Raw genomic sequence first — 25,824 nt, 5'->3', positions numbered from 1 at the left:
ATAATCTCTTCCTATAAACCCTGCAATTATAGAAAATAAGGCTTGTTAGATTTCACTGATATCAGCTGTTTTGTGTATCCCTTATTGCTCTTACTACTCACTGGATTTTCCATCTCTTAAGTGTTTATTACATGTAGATTCAAGGCTAAATCAAATAAACAGTACTACAGTGCCTCACTTCTGGGCACCCAAACACTGGAGCAGAACTCACAGGTCTGTCCTGGGCACCACACACACTACGGGGAGACTCAGCAGCTCCAAAATGGGACTCAGAGCAGCCACTACAAGCGGAACACAACCTAAAGCCAACCAAGAGAACAACAGGGCCAGCAGAAGCAAACCAGGTATTTTACTTTTCTTGGGCCTATAGGAAGATTTTTCCACAAGTACCAGGAATTGCTCCAGTAAGAAACTTCAGCTTGGAAGGAAAGGAAATTTCACCCACCCTAAACGGCAAGCAGGAAGAAGATGCACAGTTTGTGCTTTTCAGAAAGCAGAGGCAGTAGAATGAGATGCAAGGACTTTTCTGTTAGAACAGGTGGAACACTTACTTGGGGGACAGAAGAACCACAGGGTCACTTTCATCCTCCTCTTGACAAAGCTCAAGCCCACATCTCCCATTTTCCTTGGGAACACTACCACACTTCTTACCAGAAGAGAGAGCACTCCCCATCTATCCTACTAAAATTGTGTTATTTTAAAGAATTCAAGATCTACTGGGTCTGAAAGAAAGCACCAATGGAAGCCCTCTTTCAGTTTAAAACCATTACCCCTTGTCCTATCACTACACTCCCTGGTAAAGGGTCCCTCCCCACCTTTCCTGTAGGTCCCCTTTAAGTACTGGAGGGTTGCTATAAGGTCTCCCTGGAGCCCTCTCTTCTCTGGGCTGAACAACCCCAACTGTCTCAGCCTGTCCTCACAGGAGGAGGTGTTCCAGCCCCCCAGTCATCTTCATGGCCTCCTCTGGACCTGCACGAGCAGGTCCATGTCCTTCTTATGTTGGGGGTCCCAGAGCTGAACGCAGTACTCCAGATGGGGTCTCACAAGAGATGAGTAGAGGGAGAGAATCCCCCCCCTTCACCTGCTGGTCACACCTCTCTTGAGGTAGCCCAGGATGCAGTTGGCTTTCTGGGCTGCAAGTACACATTGCTGGCTTATAGTAAGTTTTCCATCCACTCCAAGTCCTTCTCCACAGGGCCACTCTTGATCCACTCTTTGCCCAACCTCTATCTGTGCTTGGGATTGCCCCAACTCCTATGCAGGAACTTGCAGTTGGCCTTGTTGAACTTCGTGAGACTTGCATGGGCCCACCTCTCAAGCCTGTCAGAGTCCCTCTGAATGGCACATCCCTCCTCTCCAGTGCATCGAGTGCACTGCACAGCTTGGTGTCATTGGCAAACTTGCTGAGGGTGCATCCAATCCCACAGCCCATGTCTCCAACAAAGATATTAAACAGTGCTGGTCCAAACACCTATCCCCAAGGAATACCACTTGTCACTGCCCTCCCCTTGGACATAGAGCCGTTAACCGTTGACTTTGAGTGTGATCAGCGAGCCAATTCCTTATCCACCAAGTGGTCCCTCTGTCAAACCCATGTCTCTCCCAATTAGAGACAAGGATGTTGTGAGGGACTGTGTCAAAAACTTTGCACAAATCCAGGTAGATGATGTCAGCTGGTTTTCCTTTATCCACCAGTACTGTAATCCCATTGTAAAAGGCCACCAAATTAGTCAGGCACAATTCAACCCATTCAGTTGCTGAGACTGAAAACAAACCATCGATAAAATGGAATTGACCTGCAAATTCACAACTACCTGTGTCCCCTAGCACACTGCATTAGAAAAATACAACCCTTTAAACCTCCTTGAAAGGTATTTTGCCGAGCCTATAAGGAGGTTAAATCTCACAACACCCAAAAATTCAGAGGAGAAAGTTTAGCACAACTCATACCCACAGGACTATGGCAATTCAAGGCTCTAACATTACCTGCAACAAACAAAATGCTACCAGGCAAAACAGTTATAGTGGTGTCTGTGACCATTGTCTTACAAATGAGCACCAACCACTGGCAACACCAGTAACTCCTGCAATACATGTGCTGGTTTTGGCTGGGATAGAGTTAACTTTCTTCACAGTAGCTGGTATGGGGCTGTGTTTTGGATTTGTGCTGAAAACAGTGTTGATAATACAGAGATATTTTCATTATTGCTGAGCAGTGCTTGCACAGAGTCAAGGCCTTTTCTGTTTCTCACTCCACCCTGCCAAGGAGTAGGCTGGGGTGCAGAAGAACTTGGGAAGGGATACAACCAGGACATCTGACCCCAACTGACCAAAGGGATGTCCCAGACCATATGACATCATGCTCAGCACATAAAGCTGGGGGAAGAAGCAGGAAGGGGAGATGTTCGGAACAATGGTGTTGGTCTTCCTAAGGCACTGTTACATGTCATGGAACCCTGCTTTTCTGGAGATGGCTGAGCACGTGCCTGCTGAAGGGAAGTGGTGAATGAATTCCTTGTTTTGTTTTGCTTGTGTGTGTAACTTTTGCTTTACCTATTAAAATGTCTTTATCTCAACCCATGAGTTTTCTCACTTTTACAGTAACTGTATCTCAGTTACTTACCCACAAAATAAGTACCTGTTTGTCTGTCTGTCATGGGTCAGGATATTCCTACTTATGGGAATAAAAAACATTAAATGCTTCGAATTTCTTGGGAGATTTTTGGTGGACTGAGCAATTTCTGATCTTTATCCTTTGAAGTTCTCATAAGTAGCAATATCCAATATTTTTACTTCATTTTACTAAAAATACATACTTTAGAAGACATATCTTTAGACTATTCAGACACCTGAGAGGGGCATGTCCTCTTATTAAAAGTAATCCCATTCAAGAAATGGCATTACAAACATTAAACTTTCTAAACAGAATGGTACCATCTCACCACTATCATCACAAAGATATAAAATTAAGTTTTTAATTAATGGCTAGGAGACAAAGAGCAAAGTACCTCATTTAAGAGCTAGAAAGTTCAAACCATTCCCTTGTCAACTCTATATTGCTTCTCTTGGGAAAAAGAAATTTCTATTTCTGTTCTTTAAAGAAGCTGGTAGGAAGTTAGCCAAAAGGAAAAGAGTAATTATACCAAATGGCACATTTATAATGAGCGTAAATATGTGTGGTTTTTTTTTTTAAAAAAAAAAAGTCAGTAACAGTCTAACAAAAAAAGTTTCGCTGGACTCTGAAAAGAGAAAACCTGTAGCAGGAATTTAAAATAAAGGCTAACTACTTCTGCTTTGAGTACTTAAGTGCAGCTACATATGGTCTTCTCTGATTATCACTATAATAGGAATTCTTCTGTTGATTCAAATGATGGTTAGTTTAGACCCTTGGAAATGGTGAAATACCTGTTTTGGCCCTTATGGTAAAGGCTTGAGTTTCAGAGATGAATACTCAAAGGAGAGAAAAATAACCATGATTCCTTTGAAGTAATGAATAAAGCATGGTGGATTGCTGCCTAAAATACATGGAGTATTTCTGTGTGGTTTTCATAGCTACGATTTCACTTTTTTTCACCCTCTTTTTTTAGCATTAAGTTCTAGGGTGTCTCATGGTTGCTGAGCTCTGCAGGCTATTGCTCTTGCTCAGTAGATTTAGAGGAAAGCCTCTGATTTTAAAAAAAGCTGTTGCCTTTAAAAAAAGATGGAGCCCATCAGGTAATCAAATTGGTTTATCTACCTAAGAAATGTTACAGTTAAAGGCAGGATCTATGCACGTAGCTTCAAGTTCATGAATAATTCTAAGTCCAGCAACCAGAAATAGCTCAGTAAATGAGAAAGAGTTTAGATCAGAGCTAAGGGAAAAAAAAATACTACAGGGAACAAGAAAACACGATAATTGAAAAAGCTACTGAAATAGTTCCAGCAGCTTTATACATGGAAATAATGTTAGCAGAGAGAAACGAATGAAATTCTGACCATACCAAAGTGAACAGCAAAGGTCACAAAGAGTAGATTTAGCTTACCCAAGCCATCTAGTAACTGGATGACCATCCTGGGAATTAGAGATACATTTTGTCCTCAGGGCTATCAAAATTTTGCAAATGAAGGTAAAATACAGCTCTCTGTTCTTTTCTTGTGACTAATGAGATGAGCAGGAGGAGCAAGGGAAGATGAACTGCATTATGTGTGGTCCTTCTCATGTGGGGTTGAGATATGCTGGTTGCATGCTAAAACACGCCTCCTTATTGATGTCAGATACTTTGCACACCAGAGCTGTAAAAGAGGACCTTTCCAGCAAGCTAAAATTCACCTACAGAAAAAGAAACTGGCAAAGAAGACAATACAGCATGGTCTTAATGAGTGATGTCCTCTGTATTGATGGGAATGATCCCTTTCTCTGGTGTTTGAGAGAGGAACCAGTGGCATGTTACGAGTTGCAAAGGCGAGTGGAGTGCACCAGTGGTGCGATGGGGTGTGCCTATCCAGAGCCACCTCACCATGAAACTGGCAGTAAAGTTCATTTTGCAATTGCGAGGAAGGTAACTGTGATAGGCACCTGCATGAGATTTCATTTCAATACAATAGTAGGATAAAATCCAACCAAAGCCTGTTATTTCTTACAGTTAAAACAAAGTATCTTTTTTTGACCCTTCACTGCTGGCACCAGACAAAGCAACAAACCGATGAAACCTGACTTCCCTAAATGCTGAAAATTTCCTCTCGAAGTTATCAAGATTCTTCTACCAAGTAGATAAAAAACCCCAAAACACAACAACTTCAGCCTTTCTGAGCATTTTTGACAATATAAATTGCCTCTGTCCATGTAATCTATGAAGAACAGTGTTCTTGAAATTAAGTACCAATCTCTTTCGGGCAAAGTATCTGTACAACATCCTACAAGTGTCACAGAACCTATTCTGCAAGTCAAATGTCAGATTTGCACATACACTCTTCCAACTGAACTGGAGTCTTTGCCACCCAAACCTGATTTTCAAAAATATCTACTTAAACAGCATTTGGTTTGAATTAGCAAGTCAGAAACTGGTCCGAACCATGACATCTGGCTGAGTACCTCAAACTTTACAAGGTTTATGATGATGCTCAAAATGACAGATCTCCCAAGCACTTTGCTACAAGGGAAGGAAACAAGAAACAAACCAGGTATGTTTGCAGGTACTTGCACACAGACATAAAAATGGAGCCTAGTATACCACAAATGCAGTAGTAACATAAAAATCTGAAATAAATGAATCATAGAAGGTGAAGAACACCTTAATTTGTTTGCTAATCACACAGAATATCTGTACTAGCTCAGAGCAGCTGAATTCTAAAATTACCACCCATTTTCATATAGGCTTGCAATTTCAATTTTTTTCATTTATCACACAGGACCCAATGTCCAAAGAAGACTGAGGAAAAGAAAAACAAATCAAAACAACCCAAAGAAAAATATTGCCATAAAGTGTCTTTCTTGAGCCTCTGTGCAATGCCAGAAAATGTATTAGACGCCTGTCTTGCTGCTTAGTGAACAGGCTGTTCTGCCAACTTGAGATGAATAGGAGAAAAAAGGATCAGTTCACTGGAACTACAGGATATCCCTGTTTTCTTCTAGGCTCACGGGTTTCCATGCACAGCACAAGGATATTGAGTTCACAAGGAAAATGGTGTTTGATTCAGATGACAGAAATGCATAGAAAGCCAAACCCACATTAGTAATTTGAGTACTTTCCTATAGTCAAACAATGCAGGCAAAATGCTGTCCTTAGTTAATGAGACACACAAGAAAGAGAAAATACCTCCTGAATTCTAGCTTGTTTATACATGTGACTTAGGGGGGAGACTCTGAAGGAAAGGAAGGTACATAAATGAACCTCACGAGTCCCTCCTTACTTTCCCGTTTTGATATCATGTCTAATTCTCTACAATGGCTGCTAAAGGAGCCAAAGACTGGCAGCCATAGAGAGTAGACAGTCAGAAATTGCTCTTCTCAATTCAGATGCTGGAGCAAGCAGCAAATCCCATCTTAAGTGCCACAGCAGATTGCTACAAGACAACCCCTCACCCTTATGGCTATAAACCAGCAGACAATTACTTTGGGGCTGTAAATATTAATAAAAGCTTTAGTCATCTGACTCTTCTAATTCTTGACAGGGTACAATTCAGAATCAAACAGCCGAAGTTCCACACAAGTCTCTGCACCTGGCTTTTCCTTCAGACTGAACCCAAATTTCAAAGTTATTTATCCAATAAAACCACTGTGCTAGCTAAGGAGAGCATCCTGTCTTGCTGGTGCATGGGAGGAGAGGGAAGAGATCTTTCAATACTGGTTCAACTTCTGGTTCAAAGAGCTTCTACTGTCCATCCGTCCATATGTCTGTACACTTGCACTGCTGACTGTTCAGTTTGTGCATCTGAATTTTTAGCAGTGTTGACATTTTAAGCAAATTGGAAAGTAAAATGAAAGATAAGATGCTATAAAGCTCTATAGCAGCATGACACACATACTCTTTATATCAGTTCAATTTCAGCTGATGTAGAAGAAATAACATTTCTATTGAATTTATTTATTTACTTTACCAAAAGCAAGCTTGACAAAGTCTCCATGTTAAAAAAAACACTGGAGCTGCACACATGCTGTGTCAGATAGTATCTGAATATTGGCAACATCAAAGCAGATGGGTAAAGAAAGATAAAGCCAGTGCCACAATCCTCATGACATGGACTGCTGGCATTAGAGACCATGGCTATGGTCCACGTGGATGTGAATATATGGATCACCAAAACTTCTGAGAAGCCTGCCAGTACATGGACTGTGGATGCAGAGACATTTCCAGGCCTGGCTCATTTGCCAGGATGTAGTTAATGAGTATTCTAATTATTTATCTTAAGATCCCCAGTGCATTCAAGTCTGCTTACCAACATTTCCATCTGTTGATTCTTGAATCTTTGTTAAAAGGATAACTAACATTCAGGACAACAGTATTTATGTTGCAGCTGTACATCCCTCAGCCCACTGCTGAAGATATTGTTATCAACATTTCTATCAAAACTTAGACACACCTTTCTTGAAATGACCTGATATTGTCAGTGTTACCATCATTACACTTCTGTGCTTCTAGACCTTTACAAGGAAAGACTGAAAACAGCATTACTCTTTTTTCAAACAGATAATCAACTTCTCTTAGGAGCCAAGGTGAAATAAAAATCATTATCTGCTAACAAAATCTCTCAAGATAAATTAAATAATTGGACCCATTTTCATTGTATTCCCCGCACTCCTGTTGCACAAAGCCATTAGACTAATGGCCTGAAAATGTCATACAAAAGATGACAGAGGGCAAGAATCTCCTCTTAAGTAGTGATAGGAGAGGGCATCTGCTGAACTGCAACATTAAGCCATGTCATCACAACCTTGGGCTGTACAGCTCAGAGCAGGAGGAAGAAAAGAGAAGATTGTAAGTACCTCATACATACTTTCCAAAATGTCCCAAACAACAGATACACTAGGCCCTCCCTGCACAAAAGGTCACACATTTTAAATTGCAACATTTGGGCTTCAGAGATTCAGCAAGTAGCTGAGACTGAACACCTCTTCTAGTTAGGGGCAAAGAAATGGGTACGACAGTAATCTCAGTTACACAAACGAAGGTCTTGGACCCTGCATGTGTCTCACCCTGGTCCATGTCCTAAATAGCATAGTATAATGCATGCATATGCAGAAGCCTGCCTTCCTCTTCTCTTTGGTCACACTTTTTTTTTTTTTTTTTTTTTGGGGGGTGGGGTGGAATGGGAAATGTTGGGCTTTTACTCCTGAGTTATATTTTCAAACCTTCAAAATTTCTACTATGCAGAGAAAATCTGCAGAGGCTCTCAGTCAGGTCTGGTCATCTCTTATTTGTGTTTTTTCTCACTTGAGACACAGATTTTTCCTTTGGAGAGGAACTGTGCTTATCCATGAGATCTCTTTCAACAGCACATCTTCATGATGGCTGATGGGCACTATGATTTGGGGGTACTTTTTAGACAGGGTGGCCTGTGCATAGCCAAGCCAGAATGATATGTTTAGTGGTTCCAAAGAAGCTACAGCAGGTGGTTTTACAATGACTGATTTTATCTTTGATTTAAATTATACTGTGTGTTCATTGTTTTTCAGAGCAACAGAAATAATTCACCATCTTTTGAATCTAAAAGTCTCATCCAAAGGCAGAGGCTCTGCTAGATCTGCCTCATCTTTAGTAAGCTGGACCCAAAGCCAGGAAAGTCAGGGAGAGATGACAGTGGTAAGATCAAACATTACCTTATTCCTCTCCGCCCAATCCTTCCTCAGACAAAGAGACTAAAAGCAACAGACCAGTGAAGATTCGTATCACTTCACAAGAGCCAAAAACCAGCAAGAGGACAGTTTTCCGGCTCACAGGGATGGCAAGAACATCACTGTTTTTGGAGAAGTGTGCAAATCAAAGTCACAAAGGAAAAATGGGGCCTCCAGGTATATCCCAACTTCACCCCTTTGCAGCATCCATTTAGATGACGGCAAACATCACAATACGCTCCAGTTTCTAAGAAAGTGATTGCAACATCCAGCCACAGCTGGCTGAACCACTGAACACTCTGGTGCTGTCCTGCAATTGCTCTAGTGCCCTGATGCTGGGTTTTGGGATTTGGGAAGATGTGTGAGACTTGGCATGATCGATTTAACAGACTACAAATATATCCAATTAATCTTAGACATCCTGTCAGACTGTCAGCAAGGTGGTACTAAATCCACTTACGCTGTGCTCCTGAAATTATGTTCTGGCTAATTGGGGGCTGAATAAGGTGACAACAGAAAACCAAATTCGGTACTGTCTGATTACAAACAAGACAGTCTTAGGAGATACAAAGGAATAGCTATACATTTACTACCAGCCACTGAAATGGATCAAGAAATAAAATCTTACAATACAAAAATTGATGTAGAATGTCTGCCTCTTTTGCTGAGGTAGCCGCATTGAATGATAACGTTATCAATACAAGAGTATACTCAAAGGATAGTTTTGCTCATCAGTCACAGAGCCCATAAATGAACTCTGCTGCTTTTAATGATATATTATATAATATGAAATGAACTCTCCTTTTTAAACAGAGGCAGAAGGTATTATAACAGCACAAACTGATATAAGTAGTAGTGGTTACAAATTAAAAGAAAAAGTCAAACAAAGAGAAGAAAGGAAGAGATGTCACATGGCAGAATACTCCGTCTTGTGATCTCTTCCCTACATACCCAGTATTTCTCTGTTGCTTAGCTATGACAGGCATATTAATGAATAAAATTCCAATAATGGATGTAAAGTGAAGTTCTTCCATATATCTCGTTTTCTCCTAAAGAATCCCAGGTTTCAAGAAAGAAAGAGGCCAACTGTGCAGATCATCCTCTAAGAGAAACATCTCTGAGCATGTAAGGCAAATAATCAGAAAAGACAAAACACAGAAATGGAAACTAACTGCCCACCTGGGCAGGGATCAAAGCATAAAATAGGACATGATGCAAAAAAAGGCACAGAAAGCCAAGCTTGTTTGGCTAGGTTAATATCAGATGCTTTGAAGTGTTCTGGTAATAGCAGAGTGTGATGAGAACCTGCTCCTCCATGATCTAGGCCGTCATCCACACCTTGCCCCTTTTTTATGTATTGCCTTCCCCCTTTACACATGGAAAACCTGTGGTCTTTCACGGTTTATCAAGTAGTTCTGTATTGTATTTGACATACCTAACTTGATGCAGAAGAATCAAAACTACTCAGGATGACAACAAATACTTAGAGCAGAGCATTATTGTTAAATACAGGAAAGCCACTGCATTGCTTTCATCATACTTGATGGCATTTTATCTGCTTTTTTGAACTCCCCACAAGGAACTGATTTTTCATTGCACGTTCAGTGTTGCCCCAGTCTTTGCACTTAAGAGGCTTAGATATGCCAAGACTTTAAAATTCATTCTGAGAATAGAGAGCAGGATGGTAAGATGCCATCAACAGATGACAATTGAGCTACAGCATTGAAAAGGAGAGAAATCAGTGAGAGGAGACAGGACTGAAACAGGCCAGCTGTCTGTTTTCTAAAGACCTGAAGAATTGAGATGTCCTCTTATCAGTGTCCTTATGTCAACACTGTGTAATAAAAATGAAAGGGTGTCAAGCCATTGTGACCAATTCCATCATTTGTGTTCGTTTTATTCCTAAAACTCCTCAAATCAGTGACACAGATACACAGAATTCCCGGAAAAAGTGGCTAACATTTCTCCAGTAGGGACACTCGAGTTTTCACTGGAAAACAACAGATTCACACTTGCATAAGCTTGACACAATCTTGTGTACACCTTTTTTTCCCCTGTAGTATCTAATTCATCACAAAGTGAAGACTTTGCTTATGACTCATATTTTTCCTACAGTTTCAGTCAATGATGTAAATTTTACTTCCGTTTTGGACAAGGCATCTTCCAGGGCTCTTCAAAGCAAGCCTGGAGCTCTGCTGTGTGACAGCCTGTGCAAGCCTGGCCATGAATTTTCCATTGCCAGCACAGCTTCTCCTGGAACAGTACACAACTGGCTTATTTTGTGGCCAGCAGTTCTTGCTACAGGCAGTTTAACAGGATATGAGTTAGTCACTACAGCGATGCACATAAGCAGTTAATGACTTGCCCCAGGCCTGGTGGTGCTTCTTCAGCTTTATTTTGGGACATAAAAGTAGAAGATGTAGTCTCTTCTCTTTTTCCCCATCCCTTTTCTTTCCTTTAACTGCGGACTAGCCAGCTGAAGTAACTGCTAGTGTTTAAAGAAAGCCTCACATACCTCCTCAGCCTTCCCATTTGCTAGTCTTGGCATGTAAACCAGAGGTACACCCTCTTACAGCCTGACTGACCTTTCTCTTCCTCCCCGCCCTCCTCCATGCCTGCAGGCCGTGCCCAACCACACCAGCTCACTGTTAGTCTCTGGTCTTGGGACAAAACCACAAGTAACTGATGAGTTTCTGTTAGTTCCTAATGTGCAAAACACACTGACCAGAGCAGTCTGCTGGGACTCTACCCTCCCCACTCCCTGATAAAGTAAAGGTAAATGATTGTGTCCTGCCCGCCTTGGGATTCTGCCATCTGGAAATTACCATGAGCAGGAATCACACCTTCTTTCTAGAAGGGCACATTTATTCTCAGCCTATAAAATGCTGAGGGCTCGTATCTTCCCAAGCAGAAAGTGATGCTGGTGAGAGCTCCCCAGCAGCTTGTTGGGATCTGGACTATCTTTGCTCAACCTCATCAACTTTCTCTGGCACAGCACCATATTCACCCAAATCAAACACTACAGAGTTCAACCAACAAAAATAAATCAATTTTACTTTGTGATCTGTACTGTCAAGGAGACATACTTCATTCTGCAAGAAAGCTCATGCTTCCCCCCCCCCCCTCTTCCTTTAAGGTAACTAACCCTCAGAGACTAAAGACACACAGTGCATATCAGATGTTGAAACCTCAAACATGTTTATCAGCTTCCCACACTTCACAACAGGACCAGGTACACTGGAGTTTTTTGCCTACTTTTCCACTCCCTGTAGACTAACTTTTTTTCCTCCAAAATATTTTAGGATTTTTAAGAGGTACAATTGTAAATGACTGCAATTCCTCATAGCCACATACTGCGCTCACTCTACAGATGGTAATGGAAGAGCAGTTACCATTTGAAATAATGTGAGAATTAGTGGAGGAAAACTTATTTTTATACACAGCTCTTGCAGGGCTTACAGCTTGTCTAGAAGATAACTATTTAATAATTACTTTTGTGGGAAGCAAAATAATCACCTCGGAGACAATCTTTTAAGTGGTGGTAAAGTAAACGCTCTCAAAGTTCCTGGTTGAAAATGATATCAGTCTTCAATTCTAGGTGGGAATCACACACACACACACACCCCCAACTGCCCCAGATCCCGCTATCCATTTGGAAAAGATGTTTATCTGAAAGCGCTAGAAGGCCGTCAGCAGAAAAACAAGTGCTGGCAATTCCTACGGCAACAGTATCTCAGTCCACGCTGATTTTCATGCATATATAAGATAATGAACTATTTCTGCCTAAACAGCAAAACCCTGAAGTATAGGAGCATACAATAAACAGACTGGGTTTGAGCTCTGAATGAAACCTTTCGGGTATGTTCATTCTTAGTATTATTTATATTTCCACTACACTTGTATGTAGAGCTCCCAAAACCTGGAGCTCCATAGTCCTTGGCAGCAGGAATGCAAATGGCAAGAGACAGGTCTTTCCCCCCTCACCCCCCCAAAAGATTCGTAGTCTATTTACAGACCACCAGACAGGTGAAAGGAAATCCCACTATCTTCATTTTACAGACGAGGAACTTGGGTATGGAGCAATACATGGATGGACATGTCTGAAGCTGCCCAGATATCCTCTGCAGAGGTGGGAACTCGGCTGAGAACACTCATTTGACGCTGATAAAAAACCCACGCTTTTCTCTGTGCAGTCCCTTTCTTCCAATGCACTGTTAGGTAACTGCCTTCCACTTAAGTTTTCTTGTCAGATCCTCTGCATAAAAATCTAAAGTATCCCACTTCAATTACTCCACTTGCTCTTTCTGTTAGGTCATTGCTGTGTACCTTTGAAACCTCTACAGTTCTTTCTAGCCACGCTAAGGTAGAGATGTGTCTAAACCATGTTCCAGATCCAGGCTCAGACTTCTGCAGGAGACTGAGATTTGCACTCAGTTTTCAGTGTATGAACACATTCAATAAAACTCAGCGAAATCTCTTCTCCCTGTATTTCTTCCTCTAACTACTGTTCCCCTGCTCATCAGTCATATCATCTACTTTGACCCAGCACTGCCACAACCCTCCCAGAGGCCACTGAAAACAGTACATTGAGAAGTGCTCTGTACATACCAGGAGATGTTTAGCACCTGGATCTCTTGGAGTTCTAGCTGCTTCTGCTCTACAAGCTTATCAGTCACTTTCCTATGTTTACATTCAGAAAATAGTTTCACTCCCCTTCATGTTTCTGGCACTTTCAAAATACCTCCACTTGTGTTGTCTCCTCACTTCTTGTCTGTCTTTTCCTGGGACTTTTGCAACTCTTCACCAACCTGCTTCTCCCAACATCTCCCTCACAGCCCTCCTCTGGTAGCATTCAGAGCTCGGCCCTGATTGCTCCCTGGAGGTAACTTGTGTCTTTCTACTCTTGACCTCTCCCTCTCGGTTCCATCTACCGTGTCTGACTGCCTCTCTGGCATCCTGTCCTGGATGTCCCGTGGCCACTCAAACTTCACAAGATGAAACCACACACCTCATTCTTCCTTCACATACAGTTTCACTACTACTTCATTCCCAACACCATTTGTGCTATTCTGTCGCCCTAACTTGGTATTGGTGCTTTATATACCCCTCTCTCTGTCTTCTATTTTCCAACTAAATTAGCATTAAATATACCCATTCCTTTCAGTCCAAAGGCAAAAGTATCTCCCACTTCCATCTGCATTACTGTAACCTCCTGGTTCTCTTTGAGCTTCTCACTTATTTTTTACCTCATCAAAATGCTGCATCCACATCAGCTCCCTTTACCCTTACTTCAGTGAGCCCATCTGCATGTCCAAATTCCTGCACTGACTTTTCTCCGAATTACATGATCTCCCTTCCAAGATACCATATGACTCAGCACCTGCCTCCATCTTTTCCTTTGGTTTCATGGCTATCTCTTCTGCTATTGTCCTAGTCATGACTTCTGCTAGATTAGTTAGTGGTCTTTGAAGGATTTTTCCTCTGCTTCAGCATGAATTTTCTTTCTCCAGTTCTGCCAGTGCAGTAGTACAATGAGAATGCAGAGTAAGACTATGACTAGAATCCAGGACTCATAACTGGATTTGGAGGGTATTTCAGGATTAAATCAGTGTATCCCACTGGCTTGCCTATGCTGTAAGGACTGAATCCCTGTCTTTGTACACAGTTCCAACAAATATAATAGTTGCTCAGGTCACAGGACCCATGCAGTACTTTAGGGTCTACTAGTGCAGTTTCAGGCCTGCAAGACCATATATAAACTACATATATATGAAGTGGGGGTGTCCACATTGCAGGGTTATGTGCATTTCCTTTATAAAAAGTACCAAGTGGTCCCCTTTTGTATGCTCTTTAAGCTGTGCAACTGTGAGGACACACGGACATCTCAAGATCCCTACAGGTTTCTCCATACCCGGGCTGGTCACAGGTTTTTACTTGATCTGTCCTGTTGATATTATGATCACACCATAATTTCATTATATCATCCTTCCACTCCAAACCCCAGAAGGTCTAGAACAGGTATTAACCAGGGAAAAAGTGTCAGAGTCAAGCCAGTGAGTGTGCTCAGCCAGCATAGTTGGGACCACAGTTTCTTTACTTTGTGAAAGAAAGTCATAGATGCTGTGCATGCTGGTGGGAAAAAAAAGCTGTGCTGATACTACATACTTTTAAAATGATGACCATAGAAGTTATTTGCATGAGGTGAACGAAATCCTACCCCACAGAAGGAGGGGGTAAAAACGGACAGATGAGATGGTCTGGAACCCTGCTGGCTGGAAGCCTCTGCTCTATTTTTTGCCTCTCTAGGGTTTCTAGATGATCTCCTGTCAAGAGGCATACCTCCCTGCAGAGCATTTAATGGTTTGAAGCTCAAAAATCAAAGATAAAAAAGGAAGTAAAGCCCTTAAATACATACCTCTTAGTCTGTTAAGCGGTACAAGTAACTGGAGTTATACATTCATAAGCATCCACGCATACACGTGTGCATTAAAAGCAGGAAAGCAATGTTCTTTTCTTACTGTGCTAATGTTTCAAGTACAAGGTTGCAAAAAAGACCCAACAAAAGACGTTGATACAATTGAGTTTTGGGTCAATTCAATTAATCTAGGAAAACATATTTTTAACAAATAGCTTCATTTGGTTTTAAGGATAAACAAACCACAATAACAGTGTAAAGTACCTGCTGCTGCTGTACTTAGCCATTCATTTCATATCTGAGGTGCTTGCTGTCACCGGCAGCACATAAGAGGAAAGAAAACATCCAACATTTTCCATAGCATTCATCAGATTCTTCCCTTTGCTCTAGTGGCATAAGCAGTAAGAGTGCTTAACCCACTGTAGGTTTCCAGGCTTCTCAGGCTATCTTCTCCCTTTCCACTGAAAGCAATTCCATTCAGCTTTAGCTGCTTTTTAATCAAAGGAAACTATAATCACACTAGCAGGATGCTAATTCTGAAGAGACATTAGCAAAACCACAGTTACTTCATTAAACTGCAGACCTGAGGTTGACAAAGGACCATGAGATCCCCAATATTTTTTTTTTTCTTTTGCATGGAGCAAATGAAAGCAGCCTTGGTTAATTAAAATAATAGCAACATAAAATAAAAACAACAGCCTCAGCGACAAAAGCTAAAAAAATGAAGTGCTAACAACTATAAGAACCTCAGCTCAGAAAACGATAACAATTTCATATTCACATTTATCACAAAGACAGCCTTTCCCTGACCTTCAGAAAATGAGGTATGTCTACCACATCAGTTAATAGGGAGTCTTAAGTCAAGTGCCTTCAGTCCTAAGTAACATGTAAAACCACACAGCAAAACGAAGTAATACAACATTGAACAAGAATGCGGAGTAACATCTGTGAGGCTGGTTTTTGCCTGAATGCTTTCATGCTCCTTTTAGTTCTCAGCTTCTCCTAATTGCTGACTTTGGCAAAATCCAAGTAATTTGTCATTGTTGCCTTCAAATATTTGCATTCCCCAAAACATGAAAAGCATATACTTACCTGTAGCAACACCTGTGATTGATTACACCGTCACTCTTTGAATACCCTCTGGAGGTTTTGCTCAGTCCAAAAGGAGAGGGGGAAGGGATGAGAACAGTTGTCTGATGAAGAGCACTATATTAATTCCAATAAAAATACAATTTTCCCCATATATTTAACAGCATGGTGAAAATCACACTAGCTGGATTCCAGGTAAACCAGTCCTTCTAGATACTGAGTTGAGTCAGGCAAACTCTACTGCAGCACGACAAGGAAAAAGTTGATGTATCAAGGCAGAAAACCTTGATCTAAAATTCACAGGAATGGGAACAAAACACAATCGATACACACAGCAATTTCTATAGCAACTGGGGAAAAAAGAGAAGAAAAAAAAGAGTTGGTGCCTTAACTGTTAGCACAAAGCTTCCGTGGCAAATAAGGGGACCTGTCCCTCTTGGCATCTCTCTGATCGACAGGCTGAATCGATGCCCAGCGCATTCCTCCCGCGCTCCCTTTCCTCTTTCCCTGGGATCTGTGGAGGGGCAAGCCGAGCATCCCAGCCTCTGACGGGAGTGCACACATGTATACACACCCCCCATGCAAGCAAACGCGCTCCCCTGCCTCTCTCCTACACCCACAGGATCTCAGCACTCACCGTCACGGGCTTCCTCCCCGCGACTGCAGTTGCTGCAAATGTGTTTGATCTCCTTGCCTATGTGACAGTGTATCACAAAAGAGACATTGTTGTTAGTGGTGGTGGGCTCCTTCAGTGGCTTCATCCTCACTAGATAGAAAGCTTTCTTTTCTTTTTTCTCTCCACTCATGTCTGAAACCGAGCCCTGCCTGAAGCCAGAAGAAGAAAAAGCAAGCATCCCAGGCTGCCTGGCGTGCGTGCAATCCGCCATCCGCTCCCTCTCGCCTCAGTGTTTAGCTGCCACACACACAACAGGGATGAAGGGGAGGGCTGGGGGAGAGCGGGGGAGGCGGGAGGCAGAGCAGGCAGAAGCGCTGCCTGAGCCTGGCTGCCCTCCGCGACCCTGGTCCTTAACCAATCCACTCGGGCTTGGCTGGAGGATGCTCGGCGTGTCCCTGCTCTGGCCGTGCCCGCAACAAGCCTCACCCTCAGGCACGGGCGCTAGGCGTGCTTGGTGGCAAAGCCGAGCCTGGTAGAGTTTTGGCCACCTGTCCGGCCGCACGCATCCCAGAAGCGCAGAGCTTCCCTTCGCCTTCCCCTCCTGCCCCCTCCGTTCCGGCAAGCCCCCAAACCCACAGGAGCCCCACGCTGGGCTTCAGCCCTCCGGGATGACGGGCACAGCCACCGGCACTGCCGGCACCGCGGTCCCTTGGCAGGACGCACTGCAATTCTCTAGCCTGGCAAACACAGCAACCTCGCCTTCGTGCTCGGGCAGCATGGCAGCCTGTCCCACCGTAATTAATATTTTACACACAAAGGACAGTCTGCCAGCAGGCTGCCAGCAGGCTGACATCCCCCCCCGCCCCCAGCACCTCCACAGGCAGCTTTCACTCTGGGGCACAGGGCCACTCTGCTTCAGGTGCCCCTCGGAAAACCAACTCCCCCGTGCAAACCCCTCCCGCTTTTCATTCTTGCTTTTTCTCCCCATTTGCTTCTTTTAAAAGACAGAGGAGGTGCCTGTCCTGGCCTGGACAGGGCTCACAAGGACAGCCATTTGACAGTGGCTGGCACCGCCGGGTGACTTCAGACCAAGCCCTCCTGCATTGGGACCGCTCCTCTGAGGGAAAGGCTGACCAGAGACAGGTTGACTGGAGAGGCAGACAGTTTGAATTCATTCTGACTGCTTATCTGGGGGATGAGTCTCCCCCTTCTTTGTCTTTCTTGCCTCCCACCCAAATTGCAGCTGCTCCAGAGAGCAGCCCTCTCATCCCCAGGTGCCGGCAGCCTGGGCAACGCGCTTCCAAAGCTCCTCCGACCTGATGGGGATTATAATCTCTGGCTAGACGCTCTGTGAATCTCTTGCTGTCCAGCTGCCCCCAAAATGTGCCATCTGTTTTCACAACATAGTAAACAGCCCAAGCTGCCCAACCTGCCGAAGCAGCAGCTCAGGACACTGTCTGTGAGACAGAGAAAGGGGGGAAAGGGGGTGAGGATGCTTGCTTCTTGCAGGCTTTGGGAAGGAAAGGCTGAAGAAGAGATAATAACATCAGCTATTCTGGTAGCTATTACAGGAATGTGAGTGTTGCACCTTTAAATCTTCAGCAAGCTATTGGTTTGGCAGGCATTAAGCAGAGCGAGTACAATTGGGGCAGACGAAACATGGCAAAGAATAACACCATTCTCCTTATTTTTAGCCAAAGCCCTCGCTTGCTGTTAGAAGAAATCCACTCATTCTGCAGTTCTTTACCATTTCCATATATTGTTGCCACATGCTTTATTGCAACAAGAGGCCAAAACAGCCCTGATTCTCTTCAACTGCACATGAAACAGTCAGTCAGACTTTGGCCTAAAGAAAGACAGAGAAGAAACTTAAGGACTCAGTGTCCAGTGACATGGTTTTCTAATTTTTTTAAATGCACACACACAGACACACAGAAGATGCATGAAACGAAACTGCTGACCTACTTGTTCTGCGTCATTCTGATGCAGGTCTGACTTCTCACCTGGTGCTCCCAGAGTTGAAACCTTGAGATGTCACATACAGCAAAAACTGCAAGGCTTTACTTTTCTCAGCAGCATTCACAAATCAGACTAGGTGCTATCAGATCTCACAGAGATACGGGCGGAAGCATGCTCTCAGCAGAATCACGCTGTTCACTAAGCCACGCAAAGCATCCTGCACACTGGGCTATGCCTATAGGTTCATGTTGAATAGAGTCGGTCACCTCAGGTTAAGTATTGCCTCAAAGGACTTGATTTTGCATGTGTTGCTCATCTAAAATTCTCACCCATTTCATGTAAGTGGTAGGAGAACAGGGAATGCAGAACTATTCAGGAACAAGCAGGCAAATTCCCCAAATATGTGTGTCATGTAGTTAGTAGTTAAAGCATCATCATCCCTTCAAAAGCTTGATGCTGAGACACTATGTTACACGTTCAGAAAGCAAAAACCAAGAAGAGTTTGATCCCCCACCAGTCACAGCAGTTCAGACACTCACAGTAGATTTCCCTACTTATTCACTGCCTTTGAGAACACCTTCAGTTCGGTTGTAATTCAGAAAATAATTAGGTAAGTGGAAGACATGACTATAATTCACTTTCTGAACTTGCTTAGAGTTCACAGCTGTCCGTCACTGGCACTCGGCACTGCTGCATTATAGAAATGGATGAGGAAAGGAAAGCTCATTCAAATAGGAATTTCCACAAATTTGGGAAATATGAGTGTTAATGAAATGCAGGGTGAACTCAGAACTGGAATACCATATCTGCTGTCTCAGGGCAGTATTGGGGCATTGTGCCTCACCTGTTTTAGGAAAGGAAACTAGAGTGATACATTCATCAGAGCTGGTCTTGTAAGGCAAATGGTCTTTGTAGTTCAGGAATCGGGAAGGACTTAGGACATGAAAAACTGGGTCAGGTCATCAGGCTTTTGCAGTCTCCCTCCATGGCCTCGGACAAATTACTTACAACATCTTGATATCTCAGATTCTTGGCTAAAGAAAAGTGATGTTAATGTTTCTGTTTTTCAGATAAATTTTAGGGAATCATATTTCAAGGTGATCTGAAGGTGTTTGTATATGACAGAGAGGGGAAACTTACACAGACTGTTGAAATACAGAGCTCTACTATTTATAGCAAAATAAGATGGGAAACAGGAAAAACATGTTCCATCAGACTTAGTCGGAAAGGTTCACTCATTCCAAACTTAAGCTTTTTTGTCTCACTGGATTTTGTTTTGATAGTGTTTATCCCTCCTCTTCCAACTCTTTTTACTCTAAAACCATGAAATTCAACTCAGATCTGAAAATAGACTTGGTATCCAAACCCCTGCATTTTTAGTGACTGCAATATCTCCCAACCCCAAACAACTTTTAGAGAGGGACAGGAGCAACCCCTTTTTCAGGCAGAGACTGGAAGGAGACTACCTCTGTAACTATTCCTACAGGTCTGGTCAAAAGCTCTTTAGTGACTCCATCTAGCTTCACATATACTCCGTACTACAAAAAACCCACCAGACTTACAGGAACGGACAGAGTTTTTGCAAGCACATCCCAGGAGACTGCAGAAGCCCAGCTGCTCTGACATGTTTGGAGACATTTGGGAATTAAATAACTGGTCCAGTGGGTAACGTTGATTCCGTGTGGATAAGAACCACAAATTATCATGGAGAAATCCCAGCGTATTTTTGCTTGCAGGTGCTATGTATTTTGCATGCAAACAAGCCCTGAAGCCATCTGCTAGTATGTCTCCTGTAACATGCACTTCACTATAACATGCAAATTGCCTTCATTCCTAAGAGCTGCCTTATAGAGAATCTGAATTTGCCACAGCTCATAGAACAAAAATATGTTTAATTATGATCTGTGCAATTATGGTGAAAGCTGCCTCTGCTAATCAGTTCCAGGACAAATAATGTAAAATGAACGTACTACAGTATTCCTGCAGAAAATTACTTGCTTTGCCTTGTTTTTAAAGATAAGTTAAAATAAAAAAAAGCATAACAACTCTTTCACTGCCTCAATACACAGCTACAAACCTTGGCATAATTTTATTGCACAGTGGACAACAAAATCAATGAAGGGGATGTCAGACAGTTGGTTATTTGACAGTGAATCAACAAACTTGTGCCCTATTCCCAACACACATACACTTCTTGTGTAAGCTTGGGAAACCATGTGTACCTTCAGTTCCGCTGCCTGCAGCCTTTGCCATTAAGGAGAGCAGCACTTCTATTGTCCATAAAGAAGAGATGAAAGCAGCATCCCCCTCAAACAGATGACTACTGAGATATGGATTCATATCTGCATCAAAATCTTTGCGGCTCCACCCTGTCTTTCTAGTTTTTACCCTGGACCATGTCTCCCCCATCACAGATCACCTGGCTGAGAGTTTTTTTTCGGACACTGTGCCCTCAAACTATCTCTGTGAAAGCAAAAAGTGGTGCTGGAATCAAGCAGCCAAAAGTAGGTAAGCTTTTGACTACATCTTCTGCACCACAGGAAAGAAGATGTCTTTGTCTAAGCTGTAGCACTGTGCAAATGCCCAGTGCCAGTCAGGACATCCCTGAGGCCCTCAGCTGAACAACACAGAAGTTTCTGTATGGGCAAGACAGACTCCCTCCTGCTTCCAGCGCAAATAAGTAGACATCAGAAATCATGTGGAAGCCTCTCAGCCACATTTCTTCATTACAAAGGTTGTCTTGGAGAGCTGAGGCATTTTTCTGAAGAAGCTGTGGCTAGCAGAATGGCACTGTCCAAGTGAAAATGCTAGACAAATGCAAGTCTAACAAGGCAGCATCACTTCTCACCAATTCAGTCTTTCTAACCAAAACACCATGATTAATTTGTTTTACAGTCTATTTAGGTAATGATGCTTTTGCAGGGATGCCCCATACTTGGCAATTTTTTCTAAATAATTTTCCTTTCCTTCCTATTTTCTCTGCCCACTGAACTATGAATCCCAGTGAGAATATAGAAGAGATAAAAGATAAATTAACTAATTACCAGCTGCTCTAGTGATTAATATGTACACTGATGTTGCATTACACATACTGAGACAAACTCATCAACTTGGAGCGAAGAGAAAAATACATGCAATTTGATCCACTGACTACAACAGAGGAATCAGCCACTAACACAGTGACCCCTCTGGTAGCATCTTCTAGTCACTGTCAAAAAATGCCCCAAAAGCCACCTCAGGACAGCTGACATTTGCCAGAGGGTTTTGCTGCCACGTGGAGAACCCTTCTACTTGCAAGCCGCAACTCAAACCTGGATACCCAAGTATTTTCTGTTTGCCAGGCAACTGGTGCAGCAGGACTCTGGTCCATGGCAGGGGCTCCAGGGTGCTACGCTGACAGTATTGCTGTCTGTTTCTGCTTATTGCATGGCACATCAGCAAAACTGGGAGGGCAAGGAGGGAGAATCAGCCTGAGACTCCTGCAGGCCAAAATAGAATATGACCTTTTTAGTTCTGCAGCTATAAACACATTTTTAAGCAACAATCCCAGCTAGTCCTCACAGTCACGAGCCCAGGAGAGCCAGGTGATGAGTGCTGCACAAACAAAAGCAAACTGAAGGGAGAAGAAAGGAAAGAAAATGCCCTTTCCTGGCTTTCCTACATTCAGCAATGCTGCTGAAGCATCACATGCCTCTACTTGCAGGGCTCTCCACATCCTATGCACATGATTTGCCATCATGGAGTTCTCTCCTTATTTAGGAGAAGCCCTGCTTTATTTCAATGTGATACCATATGGTGTGATAAAGACGAACAGAAAAGGTTACACACAAAAAACACATAAACTTAGGAGCACCTGTTTGTTGCAAGTGTGAAGAACTGCTGACAGTAAAGGACTTCTAAGGATAAAAAGGAAGATGTCATCCTACCCAGCAGGACAGACAGAAAGTTGCTGAGCTGCCATTTGAATGCCCAAACATGTATGTGTAACTAATACACAAAGGCCTGATGAAGTCAAAGGTAAATACCAGCAATGAACCAATGTGGAGTCTGGATTTGTGCATCAGCTGAGCAAGTAACCATTAGCAAGATGACACTCAAAGGAATAGACAACCTTCATGCTGAAATTATAGGTGAAGTTCTAGCTCTAGCAAAGTCACTGCAAGTCCTAGCACCAGAGCCACTAGTCACTACAGACCTAACACAGTCATTAGCTCCCACTGTAGAAGATCCACTCTGAATTTTTGTCTCTAATTTAGATGTGGCATGCCCTGGGGTTTTAGGGATCTGTTTGGAGCACTTTGCAGATCCTGCATAACTGGCTTTCCAGAGGAATGGAAGCCTACACTATTTCTGCCTCAGTAATAGACACAGGATAGAGCAGAGACATGATTATTACTCCTGCACCCTCAGTTTAGATACAGCTGCAATCTTGAAGTTAACAAAAAGTTCCAAAAGCTTGAATGCAAATACAACACTGAAACCAAGGAAGAATCTGAATTAAGTTCTGTCTGGCCAATTTAGCAATTCACATGGATGCACATCTTAACATATACCAAAATAACACAGTAACACTGGTGACAGCAGCAGCTATCTTGCTAGTTACTCCCTGCTTGACACTGAGAGAATAAAGTCCAATACACACTGGATTTCCACCCTCTCAGCACCCCAACTCCCCAGTACCTTTTTCCTTCTGCTCATAAATAAGCAGCTCAGCACCTTCTGCTTTCCTCACAACAAAACCAGAGCTGTCTTATATATCGGTGCAGAAAAATATTTTTAAAAACCCCCAGAAAACCAAACCCACAGTCAGGTATCCAGATGCACCTATAATTCTTCACAAGGTTATATCCCCCACAGCATGCTAAAACTAGCTCAGTGAGGGGAGAAGGCAAAGTGCACCTGTCTGCATGCCTGTGTGTCCAGCAAGCACCTGGGGGAAAAACTTAATATGTGTTATTCTTGTCAGAAATGCTCCTAGCCATGAAAAAGGGAGGGAAAAGATCCAGAGGAGGACTCTAAGCCTTTAGAGTTAATAAAGGCAAGTACTGGCCACCTCTGGGTGGCAGACAGGCAGAACTGCTTCCACATCATCAGTTAGGTTTTATACCACTTCCTATGGATACAGAAACTAGGCACTTGTGGTTTTGCTGGCTGCAAGTAAAGCTACATGTTTTAAAAGCAAAGCGAAGAGGGCAGTAGGAGAATTAGAGACATGTATTACAACTGTTAGAAGAACATTAATTTGAACAAACTCAAATGTTTCACTTAAAATAACATGGAAAATACAGCAGAAACCCCAAATCTGCAACATGCAACAGAGAAACTTGAAACTCTGTGGAACCTATCAAGTTTTCTGTGTGTGACAAACTGACAACTTGGAACAGTCTTATTGGAGACTTCTGCATGCAAAGAAAGCTCAGTAAAACAGATCACGATCATCGCCTTTCAGGACACTGCTATGGTTTTCTTGTTATTCTCTCAAGAATTGCACATGTCTCAAGATGTTTCAAAAGAAACACTGCTAAGAAAAAGAAAAAGTCTACTTGTAATTGATGGTGCCTTAAAATCTTGGGTGATCAACTTGAGACACCTGAGAAAACCTCAGTCTTTCTAGATCTGCCACTTGAGATCTCCTGAAACTCTATGCCTTTTACAGTGTGTGGGATAGACATGAGTATCATGAAATCCCAGAGGTCTAAGACTTTCCATTCCCTGTCACAGGCACTCAAGGATTGAGCCATGCACAGTGCTCCATCTGCCCTGGCTCCAGAAAGGTCTGAGTCATCTGGCTTTAAGGAAAATTTAACAGAACAGGTCAAACTGAACTTTCCATCACAGGCAATTGCAATGAAGTCAATCATCTTGCACAAGCATTGCTCTCAGCACAAGTTGCCCTTGCACTTCTATCTACATGACTAATCAAGTTAATTCCTATTGATATCAAGTAGCATGGCTTCCCTAAGAATATACAAAGACTAACATTCTCTTATTTTTATTGTCGCTTCCCAGGCTGAAATTATGGAGAAGGATCAGACTGCAGAAAATCTTTGGTGAAGTAATACATCCAAAACAAGTAAGATCATGGCTTGAAACTGATAGACGGAACAAAAGAATTTTTTCAAAGCAATTAAATGGATAGTTATCTCAGAAACCTTCTACTGGCTGCTAAAATCACCAGCCTGCAGCGGACAAAGTTATGATCAGCACATAATAGGGATGACTGGACTTTTTGCCTTTATAAATTACTCATTCAGTCTGTTGCTTGTAGTTCAGAACAGTTTACTTGAAGGTCAGTGATATGACTGTGCATGAAGTACACTCATTTAGGGAACACCTTCACATAAAAAAAATAAAAGGCAAATGAAGAAGAATAAGTTTTGCAGACTTAGCCCCAAAGAGCTCGCTTGCAGTAGGATGGTTTTAACATTCTTACCCAAACTTGCCAGCCCAACTGCCTGGGACTTGCCATGTCTCCTGTGGGCCACTGGGTCAGTCACACAAAACTAACGAGTTTTCATTTCAGTTTAAAGGCTCACTATGGTTCCTGTGGTTTCCACCACCATTGTGTTTGAGGCAATCTGAGAAAGTCATAAAATGCAAAAGCTTTGGAAGATGGATGTGCCACAAAAGCCAGACAGCAAGTCCAGTAAAGTCAAACCCTAACCAAGCTCAGACAGAGAGTAAGAGGCTAAGCTGAAGGAGCAAGCTAAATGTTTGTGAGGTGTGATAGAGGTACAAATGAGTAGGCAGGCAGGCAGAGATTCAGGAGGGAACAAGAGGTGAGGGAAGTAATGTTCAGTCGGAAGAGAAAACAGATAAAGAGAAGGAGGCGGAAAAGAAAGATTATGAAAGCTGTGAATAGACATTTAAAATTCCAGGGTGCCTTTGAACTGACAGACCCTCCCGACCTTCAGAGGCTTCCTCACCACTGAAATGTACTTTGTAATTACACATGAACAGCTCAGGAACCAAAGGTACTGGGGCAGCTGCAAAGGACAATTAAGGTATGTACGTTGGCAAAGCTGCAGGGGGAAGCTTTCATAAGCATTTGCCTCCAGTGGGCCCAACAGCAGCACACACTGTCAATCTCCTCACTTCAATAAGCACTCACATTTTCCTCAAATTAGAAAAAAAAGACGACACAAATCCCTAGGAATAGCATGCAGTTTCTATACATATCTCCCAGTGAGCTAGCAGCTTGCAGTACTGAAATGAAGCAAGAAGCTTCTGACAATATGATGAGCATCTTTTTCAGTCTCTTCCTCCTTCATCATAAACACAGGCTTCTCTAAAGAGCACAGAAATCTACATGAGGAGCTTTTCACTTTCTCCAAAGAAAAAACAGCAAAAAAGGATTCTTCCTCTCCTCCTTTTTGGCCCCTATTATCTTTACTGCAGCCCAGACATTTTTCATCATCAGACTCCTATCTCTTA

At 42.7% G+C, this 25,824-nt stretch overlaps 1 protein-coding gene across 5 annotated transcripts in view; it reads right to left on the bottom strand.

Moving 5' to 3' along the window:
- Nucleotides 1–25,824, bottom strand: part of PHACTR1 (phosphatase and actin regulator 1) — a 303,617-nt gene that overhangs the window by 135,283 nt on the left and 142,510 nt on the right. Inside the window, exon 1 of one of the 5 annotated variants that reach the window (XM_074899679.1) lies at nucleotides 16,453–16,674. The exons of 2 other annotated variants lie outside the window; for them this stretch is intronic. In XM_074899679.1, coding sequence (XP_074755780.1) covers nucleotides 16,453–16,669 — 217 coding nt within the window. In that variant the 5' untranslated portion in view covers nucleotides 16,670–16,674. Of the gene's footprint in view, nucleotides 1–15,818; nucleotides 15,936–16,452; nucleotides 16,675–25,824 lie in introns of those variants that run through there. 2 more of the 5 variants (XM_074899681.1, XM_074899682.1) reach the window with 2 other exon arrangements.

The sequence above is a fragment of the Athene noctua genome, chromosome 2 (genome assembly GCF_965140245.1).
Source record: "Athene noctua chromosome 2, bAthNoc1.hap1.1, whole genome shotgun sequence".
Taxonomy (NCBI): domain Eukaryota; kingdom Metazoa; phylum Chordata; class Aves; order Strigiformes; family Strigidae; genus Athene; species Athene noctua.
This window is presented reverse-complemented; position numbering and strand designations above follow the sequence as displayed.